This window comes from Pseudorca crassidens, chromosome 12, assembly GCF_039906515.1.
Source record: "Pseudorca crassidens isolate mPseCra1 chromosome 12, mPseCra1.hap1, whole genome shotgun sequence".
NCBI lineage: Eukaryota > Metazoa > Chordata > Mammalia > Artiodactyla > Delphinidae > Pseudorca > Pseudorca crassidens.
Window position 1 is genome coordinate 15,757,783 of NC_090307.1, and position 21,858 is coordinate 15,779,640.

Here is a 21,858-nt window from a genome sequence, read left to right on the forward strand (position 1 = left end):
AGGGGAGGGTTGGAGGAGAGATGAAGAAATATAATTAAATCCTAATAAACATATCACCACATTCCCTCCCTCAGAACTCACACACGACAAAATATGGCAAATGGTCCCAGCATTCGCTGTCATTCCCACAGTAGGGAAAATTGATGGTCCTGCAGAAGCATTGATGGTCTAGCTCTGCAGCACAAGAACCACTGCTCCGTAAGAACCTCTGTCTTTCATGGTCAGATAAGAGGATGTTTCCAGACTGGGCTTCCGGTGTTGGAAGCCTTTGGACTCGTGGTGACAATAGCGACCATGGCTCACAGTTCACAACTTGAACTCCCAGCATCCCTGTGGCCTGGTGTCCAGGTTCATGGATTTTTCTGTCGGCTTCCAATTCTGCTGGCAGCGAAATTTGAACACTCTCTTCCCCAGCCTTCCCCTTAAAAATCGCCATTCCATCACTGTTTGTCTGTTTTCTATGATGACTCATACTTGCTTTATGAGATAGGTATTTTTTGATATTTCCAAATATTACCTCAAAGAGTTTGCCCAGGGGCTGATTGATTTCTCTTTAACAGTTGTCAAAAGTTACACGTTTGAGGGATGACATATGGAGGAAACTTGTCATCAGGTTGGAGATTTGAAGCCTCCAACTAAGATGCTTTTGTAACGCGTCCTAATTTTGCTTCCTCAGAATTGTCGTTATCCTAAAGATAAGTTAATAATTAATTCCAAAGCCATGCTTAACTAGAAAACATACTGTGCTGTAAGATATAAAGTATATAATTTTTTTTTTTTTTTTTTTTTTTTTTTTGTGGTACACGGGCCTCTCACTGCTGTGGCCTCTTCCGTTAAGGAGCACAGGCTCCGGACGCTCAGGCCCAGCGGGCATGGCTCACGGGCCCAGCTGCTCCGCGGCACGTGGGATCTTCCTGGTCCAGGGCACGAACCCGTGTCCCCTGCATCGGCAGGCGGATTCTCAACCACTGCGCCACCAGGGAAGCCCCTAAAGTATATAATTTTTAAAATATTAGTCATACACTTTATAGTAAGAAAACAAAAAAAAAGTTGGTTTAGAAGCTGCCTTAACTACACTAAACTAAAGGCAAACCATGACAAATTTCACTTAATAAAGAAAATGTTTATGTTCATGTCAGCAACCGCAAACAGGAATGGAATGCAATTTGCAACTTAACAAATCGTTCCATCACTTTGAAAGCATGTTGGGTCATTTAAACAATTATTCCGTTTCTCACCCAGCTCATTAATAATGACATTCAATAAATCAGCTCTATCTAAAATACTTTCAGAGCAAATAAACCATCTGGATTTCAGGAAGGTCATTAGAAAGCACACATGAAATAATTGTTTGCTAATCCCCTCCTGTATGATTCTGGCTTGTTTCCATGAGGCACTGAAGTTCCCCTTTGGTGTGGCATGCTCTGCAAACTTAAGAGATGTGTTAGATTCCAAATGTGTCCAACAATCTCATGGTTTTAGTGTGTGCCCGTGAGGGTTCTGGTTAAGGACCAAATTCTTTGTTGCTTTTCCTTTTCTGTCCCCTTGTATTAATTACATTCCAAATGAAAATGTTGGCATTTTCTTAGTATTTATAATGCATCAGTGAATGCACAACAGTAAGGATAAAACTTGAATTGCCAGCATTTTCCTTTACGCATTCAACAGTAGCCAGTACTTTATAGAAAGTATCCTGAAAAGTTTTGATCAAACTAGATCACTGTCCATTACAGCTACCGCAATGTATGCATATAATTTTTTATTCGTGTTTGCATCTTCACATGGATGACCTTTCAGTTAGCCTGATTTTGACGGTTAAGCTGCTAAGAGGTAGCTATCCACGTTGGTATATTTGATGGAAATAATATGACAGCCACTACCCACTGTGGCCAGTTTCTCAGTCTGTTTATTGAGGATACAGGACAATTTGGGATCCACAGAAGCACTGATTTCTGGGTTTGGTTGTTTGGAATAACCATGGCCTAGAAGCTTATTTCTGCTGGTTCCCAGATCCAGCATGGCTGAGCAGAAACGTTGGAGTTAAGAAGACAAGGGGAATGGAAACGGGGACCTTATGATGTAATCCAGCAACCAGATGTCCGTTATCTGGCTGCATGAGACTAATAACTAATTTCACGTGTTGGCCTTGAGTATAAGTTATGTGACTTTGCTGTTCATTGTTTATATTATTAAGAACCTAACTTAATGCCTGCAGTGTGCTGTTTTACACAAATTAGGAATTCTTGCCTTTATAATAACACTGAGGCAAGTTTCAAATTGCCGTTTTACAAATGAGAAAACTGAAGCTCAGAGAGGAGGTCGGTAACTTGCAAGGTCACACCGATGGCCTGTGGATGGGCTGAAATTCTAACTCTGGTCTGACTCCAAAGCCCAGACTCTTGATCTGTGCTATAATATCTTCCTTAGCCCAGAGAAACATGAACTGCCATAACACATAGCTTGTAGGTTGATCTGGAAAAGAAGGATGTAGGTAGGGAAAGACGTAGAGCGTTCTGATTAGGTACATATTTACTACTGATCACAAAGGAAATGCTGGCTGTGTGTATTGTTGTAAGATTTTTGAGAAATGCTTTCAGTTCTGTTGGATTCGTGGTAGACCCCAGTCCACACAGTACAGGTAACTGGTCTCATCGGGTGATAAAGGGACAGGCATGAGCACAGCGTGGGGGTAGGACAGGAGAGGCAGTAGCCTGGCCATACCGAGGCTCTTCTTGACCGATGATGGGATGTGAGGTTGGAAAAGTAGAATGGAGTTGGAATGTGAAGCTTGTCAGAAGCCAGGGAGAGGGTTAGGGATCTGACAGGGGAGGACATGATGCAGAAAGGGTCACTGGAGAATTTAAACGTAGGTTCGGTATGAGAAGGATGGTAATATTGCCTTGGCCGTGATGAAATTGGAAGACCTGGGAACCCGGAGCTGGGAAAGCCAGCTCAGAGCTTGTTTGCCGTTATCCGGATGTAGACAGTGGCTCAGATGCAAGCAGTGGGAGTTGTTGAAACGGGGGAAAAGGGGTGAGTGGAAGCCCAGTGTCCTTATGAAAACTGACAGGACCTTGATGTCTGGGGAAAGGGGATGAACGGGAGAGTTTAAGGTGAGATGGTTTAGAGAAATGAGACGAGGGATTTCATAGACAGTGTTGGTTTTGGAAAGAGGATGATATGGTTGATTTTTTTCCAAACGTGTTGACTTTGAACAGTTCGTGAGAGATCTTGTGAAGTTTTCCCAGGGTCATTGGAAACGGACTTGAGCTGGAGTGAGAGATTGGGCGGATGCAGGGGTCATCAGTTATGGTGAAGGCTGTGTGTGGAGCCGGAAGAAAATAACAAAGGGGCCAAAACAGAGCTTGAGCTGGAGAAACCTTGGCTCAAGAGTGTTGAAGGAGAAGAGAACCCGGTGCAGGAGAGAGACCGACATCTTCTTTTCCGGGGACAGTAATAGTCACTTTACAGGAAGGAAAGATTTAACTTGACACTTTTCAGCTTTGTCATCCCAGAAATGATCCCTGCGAGATTTCATCTCGTGCTGGTAGCTTTCATCCACCCCTCCAAATACGCTTTCCACTCTCGTACCTCCTGCTTTCTGCCTGTGTCAGCAGGGCTACCACATCCTCTGGCTTCCTGTTGGGTGTAACCAGTGGGGAGCCCCAGGTGGAGACTGGAGGGAGGAAGGAAAGAGATTGAGGTCGGGACATAGATTCCTCTGGCTCTCTTCTTGCAAGGTTGCCTCTGATTAGCTCTATCCCTTGATGGAAGGTCACTGCTCCACTTAAACTGACCTCAACGAATTTTCTCCCACTGGGCTCAGTTACTCTCCTTCCTTTCATCCTTTTAGGGAACGGGGTGGTATATTAGTTTCCTGCAGCTGCCGTAAGGAAATTAGCACAAGCTAGGTGGCTTTAAACAACAGAAATTTACTCTCTTACAGTTCAGAAGTGTGAAATCCAGGTGTTGTCAGGGTTGGTTCCTCCTGAAGGTTCTGAAAGAGAATATCCCATGCTTTTCTCGTAGCTTCTGGTAGCTGCTAGCGATCCTTGGTATTCCTTGGCTTGTAAACACATCGCTCCAATCGCTGCCTCCATCTTAAATGGTCACCTTCTCTGCGTCTCTATGTGAACTTTTCTGCTTTTCTGGCTCTTACAAGGACGCTGCCATTGGATTGAGGTCCTGACCTAATCTAGTATGATTTCATCTCCCTCCTTTGCACATTTCCAAATCAGGTCATGCGCTAGGTGGACACAAATGTATGGGGGTGGGGAAGAGAGACGGTATTTAATCCACTATAGGTGGCAACAGCTCCTCTGTGGTCAGCCCCAAGTTCCTTACTTGCCCTGTGGTTCCCTTGCACCCTCTCACATATTTGTACTTTAGTCCCTTTGTAAACAGCCCTTCCCTGGATTAACCTAATGTTAATGTGACTTCTGTTTCCCGTTGGGACTCTGAGTGATAAACATCTCTGGCAAATTTCTTCCCTCTGGTAAAAACCTGTATCAGAACTAACTCCTCTTAGCTCCCCTTTTGGACTCAGCTGTCAGGCAAATTAGCCCTAAACGTAGTACTCAACCGTCGAAGCTCTCTTGAGCCTAAATGCTGTGCATCTGTCTTTTCTCTTGAATGACTGTTATTTTGTTCTCATTCTAACATGTCTTTATAAATTATTTTAAAAGATAAGAAGTTGTGTAATTTAGTAAGAAAAATGCTGGTTCTCCATGACTCTGTCTCTTGCCAAATTACTTACAGTTTGAAGCTCATCCTCGGAGGAATCAGATTTGAGCATCTATGTTTCACATTTCGGGGGAACGTATATTTGGCTAATCTAAAGCATTATGTCTGGGATGCACACTGGTTGATGGTGTCTGAAAGGAATGTTTAAGTAGTTTTACTTGCGTGTGTAATTCTGAGTTTGTGTGGAATTGGGAGAACCCGACTTTATCATGATGAACATTTCACAGTATAGTTAACAAAACCTACAGCATCCGTTACCCTTGCACTGCTGGGCCATCTCTTGGTTGCATGTTTAGTTTGAAGATGTCATCATGTGGTGGTCCTTTGGAAAACGTAGAGGATCATAACATCCAAATCATTATTTTCAACTCTTAACAGTTTGAATGTGGCCCAAAGTTCTATTCTTTTGCATTTCACCTTCCACACCTCTAGGGAACTTTCAACTAGGACTAAGATATCTGGCATGATAAAAAGAAACAAAATTGAGTTATTTGTACTGAGGTGGATGGACCTAGAGTCTGTCATACAGAGTGAAGTCAGTCAGAAAGAGAAAAAGAAATACCGTATACTAACACATATATATGGAATCTAAAAAAGAAAAAAAGAGTTCTGAAGAACCTAGGGCAGGACAGGAATAAAGACGCAGCCATAGAGAATGGACCTTGAGGACACGGGGAGGGGGAAGGGTAAGCTGGGACGAAGTGAGAGAGTGGCATGGACATATATACACTACCAAATGTAAAACAGATAGCTAGTGGGAAGCAGCCGCATAGCACAGGGAGATCAGCTGGGTGCTTTGTGACCACCTAGAGGGGCAGGATAGGGAGGGTGGGAGGAGACACAAGAGGGGAGGAGATATGGGGATATATGTATACGTATAGCTGATTCACTTTGTCATACAGCAGAAACTAACACCGTTGTAAAGCAATTTACTCCAATAAAGATGTTAAAAAAAAAAAAAAAACTATCTGGCAACGTTTTCATAGTCTTTTAGAGCTGGAAGGAAGCATAGAGGCCATGTAACCCAACTAGTCTAACTCCCTCATTTTGCAGTGAGTAAACCAAGGGCCAGAGAGGGGAATCCATCACCTAGAGCCCCATGAAGTATTCATGGTACAGCAGGGGTGACGTTCCCATGGCAGTGTCCTTTCCACTGTGATTTGCTACACATGACCTTGAACAGGGTCTGAGGGGCACAGAGAGCAAGTGTTATGGGAGTTTGGCGGGGGCGGGGGAAGTCATGTCCTGCTTTGGCTCAGAGCCAGGGCCGCAACAAAGAGGAGGGAGGAAATGGAGATAAATCTTGAAGCCTGGGCAGAGGTTAGCTAAGTTCCCCGCTCACACTGGGGGAAGGCAGGAAGAGAGTGCCGGTTCTATTGGGATGACCAAAAAGTTTCTTTGGTTAATGAGTACGTTCAGTAAAGTTCTTGGTGAAAATGAAAACTGTGTCTTATTTTTACTTAAGACCGAACAAATTTTTTGGCCAACCCACAAAAGGCAGTTACCGTTTGAGCGTATTTGCCCTGGAGCCTACCTAGTCCTGAAACACAAGGCGTAAAGTGCAACTGTCTTAATACATCTAAGGCACACCTAATATAATATGCTGGTCAGCTTAATCCAGGCACCGGCTCTTTATTTAAACAAGGAATTAAACCAGAATCTCCAATCAAGAAAACTGCATTTAGGCTAGGAAAGGAAAAGGTAGACGTTCTAGGATCAGATACTACTGCTAATAGCTAACTGTTAGTGAAGAAAATACTTTTGAGTGGAAGAAAGCTAGACTAAAATGGCAAGGAAACATGTTTTAAGCCTAGAATTTAATTTTTAAATGAATTTCCTGTGGTTATTTCAGAGATAAGTAAAATCTGTAAAACTCAAGGAATTGTTAAGAATGATTGTACTGAGACCCCATGCATATACGGTCAGTTGTCAAAAATTCAATGATCTTTGCTGATTTATTTTCCCCAGCTTTGAGGTTCTGTTCGTTCAATCAGTGAGTCAGCTAGGTAACGTCCATTGGCACTCGCCCCTCTGCCAGGTCTGGGGGAAATCACAAGCATGAACAAGACAAGCTTCTTGCTTTCTAGGAGCTCAGTCTGGGTGGAGAGACAAACATGTAAATAAGTGAGATCGGAAGGAAGAGACAGGATGTTTTACACAAGGGATCTCCTGAGATGGACATTAGAGGAGACTAGGTCACGGGGGGGGGGGGGGGGGGGGGGGGGGGGGGGGGGGGGGGGGGGGATGATAGCGACGAAAGAGGTGGAGTGGGACCACCTGTGCTTTGCAAAGGACTGGACTTGAGGACGATATCACATAGGGTGATAGGTATATTTTTAAATATTTGCACTTGACAGGATGAGGGAAAGAGTGGAGGCGGGCAGATGAATTTAAAAGGCCATATAAAAATGGTAAGGGTGAGAGAGTTTAAGGGCTGAACTAAGGTTGTCAGGGATCAGAGATAGAGAAGAGAGGTGAATTCCAGAAATATCTTCAAGTGTCTGTCCTGGGACTAGGGAGGTCGTATAACAGCATGATTAGGAACCCCGGCTTTAAGTCGGGCAGATCTGGGTACAGATTCCAGCCCTGTCACTTATGGGTCTCACGTGGCCTGGTAAATTGCTCATCTCTCTGGACCTTTGCCTGTAAGGGTAGCGCCTCTCCACCGTACAGTAGTACAGCACATAATATGTACTCAAACAGTAGCTTTTGTTACTGTCGCTGCTCTTAACACCCAGGTGTCCTGACTTCCAGCTGGTTTATTGTTAACAAATCACTCTTTTGCTACAGCTGACGCTGATGGCAAGTGAAGGGTACTTGATTTCCACAGGAGTCATTCCCATTGCTCACCTCTCCGCCATCAGCTGTACCCGTGGCACAGCAGTCTGGGTCATATGTGCATCACAGGCCGGTCCTTCCAGGAGGAGTCACAGACCCATCCCCAAGAGAGCACCTGTCTTGCTGACAGCAAAACAGAAGGCTGTCCTCACTTCTGAGACACGGCCTTTTCCCCGCTTACATTTGTAGATCGCTGTTGGTTCTGTGTTCCTTTTTGACGGGATTTATTATTCATTGGTGACATAGAATGTTATGCATCCTTTGATGGGGAAGACAGCGCAAAACTGGAAGGGATTCAGCGGTCCGCCTCCTTGCCAGTGAGTTATGACTGTTTGATTTAAGCAGCCTAGCAACAGGATCACACCAGCCACAAAGCCCGGCATCCTTGCAGCTCAGCTCTGGCACGCCTTTCATTTCTGAGATGGAATTTATGGCCTCCTAAATAGTGTGCCGTTGTTTTTCCTTTTCTCTCTTGCTTCGCCCCCCCCCCCCCCCCCCCCCCGCCCCGACCCTCCGTCAAGGAAACTGGATCCACAAAACCAAGTCATGTAAGCTTAAAAATTCCAAGGGCTCAGAGCTGGGCTCGAGTTCATCAGGCGGGTGTTTACAGCTGCCCTCTGGCTCACCTTTGTTTAGATAAATAATTGAAAGTGTGCCATTTACAAGCTTGGGCCTCAGAGGCGCACAAAGGAATCTGGCTGAAGCCTCCTTAATTGAAAGCAGGAGATAACCAACAACACAGCCTGTTCCTCTCTTGGGACGTTAGCACGCTGGGGGTGGGGGGGATTTATCTTCTTTGGAATTTGTGTTCTCGGGTTGCCCAAATCCGGATGACACACACATGACTCTTACCTCACACAAAAAAAGGAAAACATGCCCCATATCCCACCCCAGGTTTGTATGGATTTTCAAGTGAAGATGCAGTCACTCAGCAGACGTTCCACGAGCGCTGACTACTTGCAAGGCCTGGGCTCGGCGTTAAGGGTCTTGCCCCAAGGAGCTTCTGCCTGCATGGAAAGAAAGGACAGGTTCAGATTTCAAGGCATTAGAGCCCTGGTTCTCAATCCTGGCTGATTTTTTAAATGCTGATTCCCTGGTTCCAGCTCCAGAGATTCCGATTTAATCATTTAGAGGTTGGGCCTGAGCATAAGCATTTCTTCATCTTTTTTTTTTTTTTTTTTTTTTGCATTCAGATCTTTTGAATTGAGGGAGCGTTCTGAGCCTCACACTCTGGGGACTGAGGTCCTGGCTCTAACCTTTCTTCACGGTATGACCTTGGGCCAGATTCTTGAGCTCTGGCACTCAGTTTCTCCACTGTGAGAGGGGGATAATCACAGATTGTCCTGTTGCTCCTCGTGAGGATTTGATGAAACTCCACGGGATGTGGCAGTTTCTCAGCTTGTGACTCACTCTGGGAACCAGCCACAGCAAATACCCTCCTGCAGCTCTGCCATCCCGGGGCGGAGCCCCCCCCACCCCCCCACCCCGCGGCAGTGGGAGCACAGCCTTTGGAGGAAGGGCGAGCAGGGCCGACCTTGCCCCACTTCCAGGTTTTATCAGACGGTGGGTCCAGGCAGAGCCTCCTCCCTAGGAAGATGGGATGGAGACTTAGGGCATCTTGGCAGTTTGTGGATGGAGCCAGCTATTGTCCCTGGTCCCACACCTGCTGGGAGGCTCCACCCAGGAGGATCCTCAGGAGATCACGGCCGACTAGAGTCATGGTCTGTTTTAGCAGAAAGGAGCCAACAAGCCAAAGGGGAATCCCCTACCCAGGACCTGCCTGACCTCCTTCGGAAGGTCCCCACTGCTGTCGGAGCTGCCTTCTCTGCGACCGGAAATACGGAAGGGGGCGGGGGGGGGGTATCACAATGGCCGTCTTCCAGAGTGAGTCACGAGGTGAGAAACTGACACTAAGGGTGGTGTCCTGGGATCTATGGGAGAGGGTTGTGCTCTGGGTCCAGCTGGTCAGCATCTGTCCCATCAGCACAATTTTGGAGTAGAGCTGGGCTCAGGTTGGCACTGAGGGGCATCCTTAGACCTGAGGGAGGTCTAGATGGTCCTCAGGATAGTTTTTCTCCCTTCTCCAGGGAGTTCTCTCTTGGTTCAGGGCAGCCCCTGCTGGAGGGCTAAGCCCTATGTTGTAGAACTGGGGCACCTAGAAGTGGACCCTAATTCTATAACATACACCCCCCGATAGCCTTCTGCACAGCAGTCCAAAACCCCCAGGATGCCAGAAAGATGCTGGCCAAGCGGAAAGTGCCCAGAGCAGCAGTGGTGGCTCCTTGGGAAGGCCCTTCTGGTCTACACCTGCACTCCCACCACCATCGCCCCATCTTGCCACGGCACGTAAACACTCCAGTCCCCGGAGAGATCTCCAGATCTCCCCAGTGTTGAAGTGGTACCTCAGGTCCAGCGTGAGAAGACAGTTGCTTACCTAGTGTCATTCATTAACTATCAGAACACATTCTCCATCCCTTCCCTTATCACAGAAGCATCACTCCCATCACAGTGCCTGGGATTCTTCACTTTATCATAGTGCCTGAAATTGCATCAAAGAGTTACTCCTCTGAGTTCAACGCCATCCTTTTCACAGTCAGTGCCCTAAACTAGTGGTATCTTCTTTGGGTGCCCAGTTCTTCTCATGGCCTCTTGTCTGCTGTCCCCTAGAGTTAAGTGAAATGAATCCTCTGTCCCTAGACATCCTGGCAGGGCTTGGGCTGTGTGAGGATGCAACACTAAAGCTGCCATGGCAGGTTTTCAAGGCTACATGTATCGCTTAATCACAGAGCACTATTTGCTCTTTATCTTAAATGCCATACTTCGGATAGGAAAGAAAAACTGTGCTCTCCAACTTCTGAGAGCTCCTTGCTCTGAGACTACATCAGGAGACCAGATTAGAAAGCGTTTCAAAGATCTGGAGGAGGGAGTCAGTTAACGATACAGCAGCAAAGAGGGGTCAGCTGCGTGAAACAGCGATGCATCTGAGTGTGTCTTATCACGTCTCTCTAATGGAGCCCACAGAAGGGTTTCTTTTGTGTGGAATAAAGAGCCAGACCCCAGGGAAAGCCAAACAGAAGACAGAGAGCACGGGGCATTGCCAGTGAATTATGCGCTCACATGGCCAGAGGCACTAGAACTTCCGTGTTATTTAAAGAAAAAACGTTTATGAAACACGCTTTCTCACTCCTCTTTGCTCTGCCTGGTACAGCTGGTTTCCCATTATTTAAACCTAACCTACAACTCCTTCTCAAGGTTGCCAGTAAATAATTCACTAATGCCGGAAACACCTGGAGGTTCAACTGGTATTGACAGAATCCAGTGCTCATGTGTGATAAGGGCTGTGTCTGCAAGTTAATGAAGATGTTTATGTTTGTCACCATCCAGGGAGTGACTTCTGTCCGTGAAACAGAAATTTGTTCTTTGGAAAAAAAACAGCCATTGTGGAAACCCTACCTGGAATTAAGCCCCAAATCAAAAGCCTTTTATACTATGACTTCCAAAAACTGGATCTTTGCTGTGTTACCAGGACAACTGGGAAAGAACAAGATCTTGGTTACAGAGAACTGAAATGCCACTTGATCTCGGGGATGAAAGGAGTTGTGGTTAGGATGCCAGGGGTCAGGATGGAGGAGATGTCAGAAAATGGGCTGGCCCTGGGGTGGGCGCCCACGGTTCAGGTGCCCCTTTCCAATCTTCTCCACCTAGAGGGGCAAGAGCATTGCCTCTTGGTGCGAAGTAGGACCGTCCAGGCCACCCGGTCAGAAGCAAGCGCGGACAAAGTGGTTTTCCCTAGAAAGGGGCTGTGGACAGCAGTGACTGTCCTCTCTGGCTCGAGGGTACCGGGGTAATTCGAGGGTTTAGCTAATAAGGCATTGCCGTCTACTGCCGTGTAACAAAAATCTCTGTGCTGCGTTCCTAAAGCCAAGATAACCCACACCACTGCATGCTTTTCTGGATGCCCCGTCTCTGCCCTGGGTGGCCTTCCATTCTCTTCCCTGTCAAGATACAACTTAATCATCCTGTAAGATCCAAGTCCAACTCCACAAACAATTCCCAGACCACCCCAGGCTGCGCCGGCCCTGTCCTTCGGTAATTTGGGGCAGACTTGAGGGCCTTTTGACATCTTGAGCATTTTATTATTTTCAAAGACCATGTTGTGGTTGAACATTTCTTATGTTCTGTGTCTTTACACAAGTGATTATACAAGTGATTGTGTAAGCTCTTTTTATCTTATGATTCTTTCTACTTCCCAGGGTCAACATTCAAGTATTAGTTGATTCAGTGTAAACTAACATACTGTTTAATCTTCAGGCTTTCCCGTATTTCACAGGGCTTCATCAAAACATATAAATATTCATTTACTATATACTTTAACTCCATACGTTGAAGGAAGACAGAAGAGAGTAACAACAACAATAACCACTACTACTGTTACTGTTACTGCTGCTCTCATTATCATTGTCCCTTTCTTGGCCATTTCCTATATAAGAGGAACTATACCAAGTGCTTTATCCATCTAATTTAATGTTCAAAATAACCCTAACAATGTATATATTGATACTGCATTTTTCGGAAGAAGAAACTGAAGTGTAAGTTTATAACTTGTATTTATGAAACGAGGAAGTGGTGGAATCAGGTTTCAAACCCAGTTCTGCCTGACTTCAAAACAGCTGTCCAGGACTTCCCTGGTGGCACAGTGGTTAAGAATCTACCTGCCAGTGCAGGAGACACAGGTTCGATCCCTGGTCTGGGAAGATCCCGCATGCCGCAGAGCAACTAAGGCCATGCACCACAACTACTGAGCCTGTGCTCTAGAGCCCATGAGCTACAACTACTGAGCCCACGTGCCCTAGGGCCCATATGCCACAACTACGGAGCCCACGTGCTGTAACTGCTGAAGCCCACAGGCCTAGAGCCCCTGCTCCTCAACGAGAGAAGCCACCGCAACGAGAGTCCAGCGCACCGCAACCAAGAGTAGCCCCTGCTCGCCACAACTAGGGAAAGCCCGTGTGCAGCAACGGAGACCCAAGCAGCCAAAAAAAAGAGTTGTCCATACTATGATACCATTCAGTGTCTCCAGGTTTTTGTATTTGTTAATAGTTTTGATTCATTCAGGCCTCCTAAATGCCGAGGCCTATGTTGCCACTAAGAAAGGGTCGAGAATGAACGTCCTGGGACACCTCAGTCTGGACAGGGTGGCCGAGTTGCCATGCATCCCCTGGATTCTGGTTCCAGCAGCATCACTGAACAGTCTTGGACATCTTGCCTAGACTATCTGAATCTCCCAGTTCTTGATCACAAACAGCAGAGCACATATCATTTACTCCAGATAAACTTGAATATTTTTGGCCCCTGGAGGTAACTGATTTGTCGTTATTTCATGCAAGAAACATTACTGGAGTTACACACTCCTTACTCTCTGCCCATTACTCCTGCCAAAGCCTCATTCCTTCTGTACCTTGTAATACAGAAAAGGAGGAAGGAAGGAAGGATGAGAGCCCACAGGGGCCAGGAAAGATAAAAAGAAAGGGAAGATAAAGCCATAACCCATAACTTATAAATAGTGTCTTAGATAGGTTCTTCCCAAGGAAACAGTTCTGGCCAAGTTCAGTTCAGCCAATATGTGTTGAATATGTGGTCTTTCAGACATTGGACTAAGTGCTCAAGGAAACTAAGGCTCGATTCCTGCCCTGGAGGAGTTCATGATCAGTTAGAGGAGACAGACTGAGTATGAGGATAGAGACGTACATGTCCTCCCATGACCCGAAGGTATTCTCTGTAGAGCTACCTTTATCATAGAGCCAAAAACTCTACCTTGTTGTCACAGATCATACTTATTTCTCTAAGGCACTACCTCTTAAAATTTGCAAACAAGGAAAGAAATCATAATAAATGACAGACTCCAGAATAGACTCAATACAGGGGTGTGGGCAGCTCTCCCTTCTAATTAAGTGATGCTTCCGCCGTCAAGGAGCTTAAGTTGTTTTAAAGATGGATATACCTTCCACCAGGAACATCCATTCCTGCACCTTAGAAATCGTTATCGAATTGAGCTGTGTGTTGACCTACACGTGTTATACTTCTGCGAGCCATCACTTGAAGCAAATGTGTCTAGAGGTCATTACTGAGCTGTAGGTCCCAGCAGAGCCAGGGCTGCCATACTGCTTCCCCATGGCTCTTGGGCTGTCCTGCAAAACCTACCACACATGCCACCTCTGAGAGTCCACCAGAAGTTCTCGTTACTTTCCCATGAGTTTGCAAAACACTTCAAGATGTCTGCTCACTCATACGAACATCCGGAATGATCAGGGACTGATTTCTTAAAACAAGTTCTTGTAATTCATGGTAGTGTTTTGTTTTTTTTTCTGGGGGTGTGGGGGGGGGTGGGATTAAGGGTATGCAGTTTTTGAACCATATTTCTTTTTCTCTGATGAAAAAATACTCATAAATGGAATATTTCATACTACCATTAATAGTTTTGCATAAAATGGATAATTTCTTAGAGACGGAATTTTTTTTAATCAACCTCAATGGAGCATATAAGTTACATTTGATAAAATGCACCAATTTTAAGTGGACCGTTCTATGAGTTTTGACAAAGTATACACACCCATGTGACCATGAAGGTACAGACATTTTCATCACCGTAGAATCCAGGGAAGACATTAAAGATCACCCTAGTCCAAAGCCCTTTGTTTCCTGGAGTGGGAAGCAGAGACCCAGAGTGAGGCAGTGATTTGTTTGAGCGCTTATGTCTAGTTTGTCAGCTTCCTTGATAGCGTTTCTCTCACCAGTCCTTCTCTTTGTCTCTCTGGCTTCCCTACTCGATCCATTTCTTCCGGGAGGAGGTCTCCCCAGATCATGTCCTTGGCACACGCCTTACCCGCGCATTTTTTTGTTGTTGCTGTTTTTTGTTTTCTTTTGCGGTACGCGGGCCTCTCACTGTTATGGCCTCTCCCCATGCGGAGCACCGGCTCCGGACGCGCAGGCTCAGCGGCCATGGCTCACGGGCCCAGCCGCTCCGCGGCATGTGGGATCTTCCCGGACCGGGGCACGAACCCGTGTCCCCTGCATCGGCAGGCGGACTCTCAACCACTGCGCCACCAGGGAAGCCCCCCGCGCGTTTTAATCCAATAATCTTCTTCACCTGTCCCTCTGAAGACCGTCTCTAGCACACCTCCTCCCTCACCATGCGCTTGAGCTGTGTAAGGCCTCAGACATCCTAAACAATTATGTCCACAATGAATGTCATTAATACCTTCTAGTCTTCCCCAAATTCGTGCTATAGAAACTTCTGTATTTAGCTCTTTTCCGATTTAACCTGCCTTGGTTAATGGTGACCTCGTCCTCCAGACAGCTATACTACAATCAGTCTCTAGTCTTGGATGTCTCTGTTTTCCTTCTTCCCCACATCCAGTGTGTTAGGAAATCCTATAGATACTCCTCCAACGTTTCTTTAAAATCTGTTCTCATTTTGCAATTCGCACTGCCCTGTTTCAGCCCTTCTGAATCTATTGCCTGAAATATTTCAGTAGCCTTTTTAACACCTTTCTGTGCCTGCATCCTTTTCTTTCCAATGTCTCAACTGGGCCTAGACTGTGGCTCTCTGACCTACTATTAAATAAGGCTGGGACTCGGGACGCACAGCCTAAAGGCTGTCTGAGGATATCCTGAGCCAAGGACAGGAAGTTTTTTCCCAGAGGGAAGCTGAGATTGCAAGACAGAGGAGCTGGATTGGGGACCAAGCTGGAGAAGCAAGACTGGTAGGTAGCGAGCGTGGGAGCCCCTTCATATGGGGCCTGCTACATCCTCTGGGACAGGAGCCACTCCAGTGGGCCACACACTTCTGCAGCCCCTGAAACGGACTTCATACTCTTGCCTCTGTACCGAGAGAATACATTTTACTCGTGTTACAGTGCTTTGAATGCTCTGTCCTGTGTTATGCGGAATTGTGTGTATACGTATATATATTTCTCCCACATTCGTTATCTTCAAGGACCACATTTAAATCTTAATCATCTCCACATCTTCTGTAACACCCACATCTTCTGTAACACCCAGGTCAGGGAAGAGGTGGCCTCTGGAGGCCTGCAGTCTGGGTTCATGTCCAGCTCAGCTACTAATTTGAACAAGTCACTTAAATATTCTGGGCTTTCCCATCTGTTAAAAAAAAAAAGAAAAAGGTGGTTATGAGAATTAAATAATCTATGGAAAATGCTTGGCTTGGTGTGTAATAAGCTCTCAATTAAGTGGTGGTTGAATTAAGTCAAACTTAATGTTTCCAGTTCTGAATTAATCTGAATTGAAATTTGTAATGGGACATTGGATCATGATTTATGTAGTTCGGTATCTTAAATAGAAGATCCCTGCTCTCATCTGTAAATGGTCTGCAGGTAGCAATCCGACTTTTGGTGTTGTGGGAATTTCTCCCTCCAGTGACTTACACCTGAAGTCATGTCAGTTGTATTTTGTTTTCCGTAAGGGATTTATGTATGTGAGCTATGGGATATGTCAGGTCATATGATTAATCGGGTCCCTTCTGTCTTTCAAAGACATTACAAGTAAGATCTCTAAGACTTCCTCATTTAATTCCCAAGTGACTGACCCCAGGCAGAAGTGTGAATCAGCAACTTGTGTTTACGTGTTTCTGTACCGAGCTCTCTCTGGAAATGCCTCATTTACATGGTGAAGTGCAGGAAAGGGGGCCAAGGAGCGCCGGTGAACTCTACCCAGGTGAACTCTACCCACTGTGTGGAAAGAAGGATCGTAGCCCTGTGAAAGCAGAGAGTTCTTTAGCTTTGGGTAATTTACAAGGAAGGTTCAGACATTTACATTTCAAGGGTCAGCATTTCATAAGGCTCAAGGGCTCCATGCACAGTTGCTGAGCAGAATAAAAGGCTGTGTCTTCTCTAAGCGCAATTTGGGTTACTAACTTTGCATTTCAGTAGCCTTTCTCCCCTGACTTTATTTCCTTCAGTCATTTTAGTTTTTTTGGGGGGGTGAAGGTGGGTGGGAGCAGGAACGAGGCTCCTATAACTGAAACCAACAATAATAGCTTAAACAAGATGGAAGTTTGTTTCTCTCGCACGAGGCTGTTCAGGCGTCCTTAGCTCATATGGTGGCTGGGCGGCATCACGCGCTTACCTCCGTGCATGTGATGCCCCCATTGCTGACGTGTTGATCTCATTGTCCGAGACAGCACGCCGCCGCCAGTCGTGCGTGGGTCATTCGCACTCGTGGGAAGGTGAAGGGGGAGGGTCGCACCCCTTCCGCTTGAGGGTGACACCTGAGCGGGCATCAAGGCTACTCCCATCCCCCCGGCCAGGCTTATTCACAAGGCCGTACGTGGTGGATGAGCGGCTGGGAAATGGCTCCTTCATTCTGGGTGGTCATGTGCCCAGCTATAATTTGGGGTTTTGTAACAAAAGAAGAAGAAGAGCCAGTTGAGGAGGGGGAACAGCTAGCTATCTCTGCCTCAGTCATGACTTTCTGAAAATGCAGCTGTTGTGGTTAATTTGAGGCTTTTCCTAGGGAAAAAAATAGAAGGCAATATATACTTTTAGGCCAACCCTGCCTGCCCACCACCCCCAGGCCCGAGGTAAGCCGCAGGATTCTGTGGGCCCGTGTTAGCCTTGTGGTGCACCCACCGAGGAGATGAGCCCATGTAAGGGTAGGGGGTGGTCTGTGTGAGCTGCCGGTCCAAGCCTTTGCTTATGAGTATAAATACACTTGACCCCTAGACAACGCGGGGATCAGGGGCTCCAACCCTCACACGGTCGAAAAACCCCCTGTAACTTATAGTTGGTTCCTCTGTATCCGAGAATTCAACCAGCAGCAGATCATGGAATACTGTAGTATTATTTACTGTTGGAAAACATCCTCGTATAGGCGGACCCACATTGTTCCAGGGTCAGACGTAGATGTCTGAAAGTCAGTAGAAAATTGACAACTTTTAAAGAGAAGAGCCCGTGGGCCTGCAGAGTATATTATCCCCAGTGAAACACAGTTAATTGTGGGATGTTTTTTTGGGTTGTTTTTTTTTTGTTTTTTGGCCACGCGCCATGTGGGATCTTAGTTCCCCGACCAGGGATTGAACCCGTGTTCCCTAGTGGAAGTGCAGAGTCTTAACCACTGGACCACCAGGGAAGTCCCCAAACAGAATTAATTTAGAAACTGGAAAGAATTTTTAAAGAAATTCTCATTAGTGCCCTCGAAGAAATTCTAGAGAAGGATCGCATCTTAAATAAAACAAGCCCTGTGGACCAAAGAACATTTGGAAAGAAGGAGGCAATGTTTAGAAACAGGCTTATGGGTTATTTGCCTTTGAGCTCTGGCTCCGTCCAGGATGCTATTCTATCCCACGCTGGCAGTGAGAAGTTAACTTTTTCCTCTGAATTTTAAAATATGACGTCTTCTCTTTACGAAAGTAACACCTGATGACTATACAAAACTTAGAAAATACAGGCAAGCAAAATGAAGGCAGTTTCGCTGCCTGGAAGTTTGCAGTTTAGGTGTCAAAGAGGTGAGAGTTGAGATCCTGAGGCTGGGTCCACCTTTGAAGAAGAGAAAAGAGTGTGTTGTATTCATTCGGGAATATAACCAATATTTTGTAACAACTTTAAATGTAATATAATCTATAAAAATATTGAATCACTGTGTTCTACATCTGAAACTGATATAACATTGTAAATCAACTATACTTCAATAAATAAAGAAGTTAGTAAATAACCAAAGCGACAGGAGTGAGGAAACAAAACTGCAGAGAAAGTCCAGAGTGGGAGGAGAAGGAAGGAGGAACAGTCAGGAAACTTCTGGACTGCATTGGAAACCACCGCAGATGACTTGTATTGCTTCATTTATCATGAATATTTTAGTGCCTGCAGATAGGATTTTCTTGATGAATGCTACCCTAGAATATTACTAATAACATTGAGGTGTTTCTAGAATACTTAGAGAGTTAAGAATAGAATAAAAATAAATCAACAACTAGGGCTTTGGGTCCTACAGTGTCAGTGCATACGATGAACCACGTTGCTGCAAGGAATAATCTCCACTTTCCAGGCTGTGTCCATGGACAGTGACCCACGGAGTAGGTAGGACACGACTCACAGCTATCAGCGCCTCGGAAAATTAGCAACCGTGGGAACAAATGTGAGCAGAGCTGCACTGGTTTAAATGTGTCCCACAAGCGGGGGAAATGGTTCCATTAAAATCCTCCCTAAGGCAAGCCTATTACACCAGTTATTTGAGGTGCAAAAAGAATGAACATCCTATTAAATAGCACACTAAATCCCTAAGGCAGTTTCTTAATAAATACTGTATATTGATTCCAGGTGACTTGGTCAAAAGCAGTTGGGTTGAAACCTAGTTGGTCCAGTTTGTCCAAAATATAACTGCTCAGTTTCTGGGTAAAGCGAGTCATGCTGGGTGCCTATCTGCTCAAACACATTCCCGAACGTGACTCCTTACCCAACTTGCAAAATCACAAGCTTCTGAAACTGTTGTCAAGCCTGGCGTTAGAAATGTACCAGACCACCCTGAAAATCTCTAAAGACCCCTTTATTATTTTATTTTCTCTTACTACATACAAAATCAGTACCTGGTCGTTACAGAAAAATCCGGAAACACACAAAAACGAATATGAGGAACCCTCTTGTAGCTCACCCGCATGAAAAGAACCACGAATACACAGTGTCTTCATTTTCACTGTAAAAATTTCACCACCTGTGTATATATAAGCATATACATAGATACAAGTTTGTTTTATTTCGTTTTTCACAAAGGTAATACCAAACTACCTTTTCTCATTTTTTATAATTTTTTATTATGTTTCAGAAATGATCAACTTATCACCTGATTAGGGAAAAGGCAGTCAGCGAACAAGGTGATAACGAGGGTTGATGAGGTAGAAAACTCATTTGGGGAGGCAAGGAAGGAGGAAAAAATGTGTGAGAAGGGAGCTGGGGTGTCTAGTGTTGGCATCGTTGCAAAGAGGAAGTTAATCAATCCCAAGTTCTTATCTCTTTAACGTCAGCCCTGTACTCCAGTCAGCCCTTGGCTGAAGTCCTTGACCCTGGGGTCTGAGGAACACTGATGTACCAGGGAGATAGGGAGACGCTGGCAGGCATATCACGTGAAGGTGCCTGCACGTGTTCTCAGCCTGCAGCCGGGGCTTTTGTCCACACGTCCCGCCTCTGCAGGGCTCCAGGGTCCTTGAAGGTGGCCAACACAGTGAGGACACAGCAGGAAAACCACATTTCCTTCTACATTTTCCAATGGACTTAACATATGCCAGCACGGTCCTAAGCTGCATCTTATTAACTCATGAAATCCTCTCACCAAGCCAATGAGGTGAGTACTATTACTTTCCCATTTTACACAGAAGGAAATCAAGTTAGGGGGATTTTACATCGCTTGTCTCAGGCCCCACAGCTGGAAAGCAGTGGTGCGTGGATTCAGACCCAGGTGGTACATCCCCAAGGAGCAGGGTCCTAACTACCAGCTCTTCTGCTTTTTGGGTAGGTGCGCGATGAATGTTTGTTGAATGAATAAATTATCACTTGCAGCCTTGGAGGATAAATACCTTTTGGTTATAACTTTAACTCCATCTGAGAATAACCTTTTCACACGCGCTTAGAGAAATTAATTTTTCTGTAATTCACACAATTAAAACCCACATGAAACCATGACCAGGGTGTTCATGGTTAAAGGGATCACTTCAACAGTGTTCCTTCCTCACTTGATCATTTTGTGTATATGTGGTAAAATATACATAATATAAAATTTACCATTTTAGCCATTTTTAGATGTGTAGTTCAGTGGCATTAAGTACATTCACATTGTTGTGCAAGCATTACCACCATCCACCTCCAGAACTTTTTCATCTTCCCAAACTGACATTTTCGACCCATTTGTAGCCTGTGTCGAAATTTCCTTCCTTTTTAAAGATGAATAATATTTTGTTGTGTATATATACCACATCTTGTTTATCCAGTCATCTGTCGATGGACATTTGGATTGTTTATACCTTTGGCTATTGTGAAAGATGCTGCTATGATCAAATATCTACTTGAGTGTGCTTTCAGTTCTTTTGGGTACATACCCAGAAGTGGAATTGCCGGATCATGTGGTAACTCTGTTTTGTTTTGTTTTGTTTTGCGGAACCACTAACTGTTTTCCTCATTTGATTTTGACCACCAGTAATTGTGCATAGAAGAGCAGATTATACCTAAAATACTCCATAGGAGTCTTTTAATATCGTCACTGAGATTTGGCGGTAACAAGCTTATATGTAGATGAATAAATAGGTTTGTTTGGGTTGGCTTGTTAGTTTGTTGATGCCATCGTAAACATGATATTATTGCATTTGCCTGGGAGGAGCATTTTCTGGTTAAAAGGCTGGAACCAAGCATGTCTAGCTGGGAGGTGAGTCATTTCGTTGGGCTCTGTTCTCAGGTCATCTGGTGTGAAAGGAATTCTGGTAGCTCCTACAAAGTCGTGCAAAGCTCGATAAAAGTTTCCACAAAGGAAGAAAGTTCAAAGGAAGAGAGGAAAGCTTCCTCACTCTAAGGAGCTTGACCAAAAGACCCAGGACCACTATTAGATGCTCAAGCCTTTAATATTAGCCCCAAGGGATCCGTGGTCTGTGTTCTTCCTGGCAGAAGTTTCTCATGGGCCCCCCAGCTCGGGCATACCACAGTGCGGTTGGGCTGGTAAGAATAAACGATGTAAGTTGGCTCTACGCTTCCTCTGTCTCATCTGTCTTCATTTAGGACTGACTAGTTGAGGATGTGAGGAACCCACCATCTGTCTGCCTTTAGAAGCCATCACCAGGAGGGCTTCACTATCTTGGAGTGAAATATTAAATTGGAAGGTTCTTTATTTTTTTAATCTTTATTTTATATGGACTAGAGTTGCTTTACAGTGTTGTGTTAGTTTCAGGTGTACAGCAAAGTGATTCAGTTATACATATACATGTATCTATTCTTTTTCAACTTCTTTTCCCCTTTGGGTTATTACAGAATATTGAACAGAGTTCCCTGTACTGTATAGTAGGTCCTTGTTGGTTATCTATTTTAAATACAGTAGTGAGTATATTTCAATCCCAAACTCCCAGTTTATCCCTCCCTCCACCACCTTCTTTCCCCTTTGGTAACCATAAGTTTGTTCTCTGTGAGTCTGTTTCTGTTTTGTAAATAAGTTCATTTGTATCATTTTTTTAGATTCCACATATAAGCTGTATCATACTGATATTTGTCTTTGTCTGACTTACTTCCC

The 21,858-nt window shown here is 45.1% G+C and overlaps 1 protein-coding gene across 4 annotated transcripts in view; it reads left to right on the top strand.

Annotated features, from left to right (window-relative positions):
• The window catches only part of CCBE1 (collagen and calcium binding EGF domains 1), a 286,575-nt gene that overhangs the window by 214,577 nt on the left and 50,140 nt on the right, over positions 1-21,858 (top strand). The window contains exon 1 of one of the 4 annotated variants that reach the window (XM_067698927.1): positions 21,018-21,308. The exons of the other annotated variants lie outside the window; for them this stretch is intronic. Coding sequence (XP_067555028.1) covers positions 21,307-21,308 — 2 coding nt within the window. The 5' untranslated portion in view covers positions 21,018-21,306. Of the gene's footprint in view, positions 1-21,017; positions 21,309-21,858 lie in introns of those variants that run through there. 4 annotated transcript variants of the gene reach the window in all.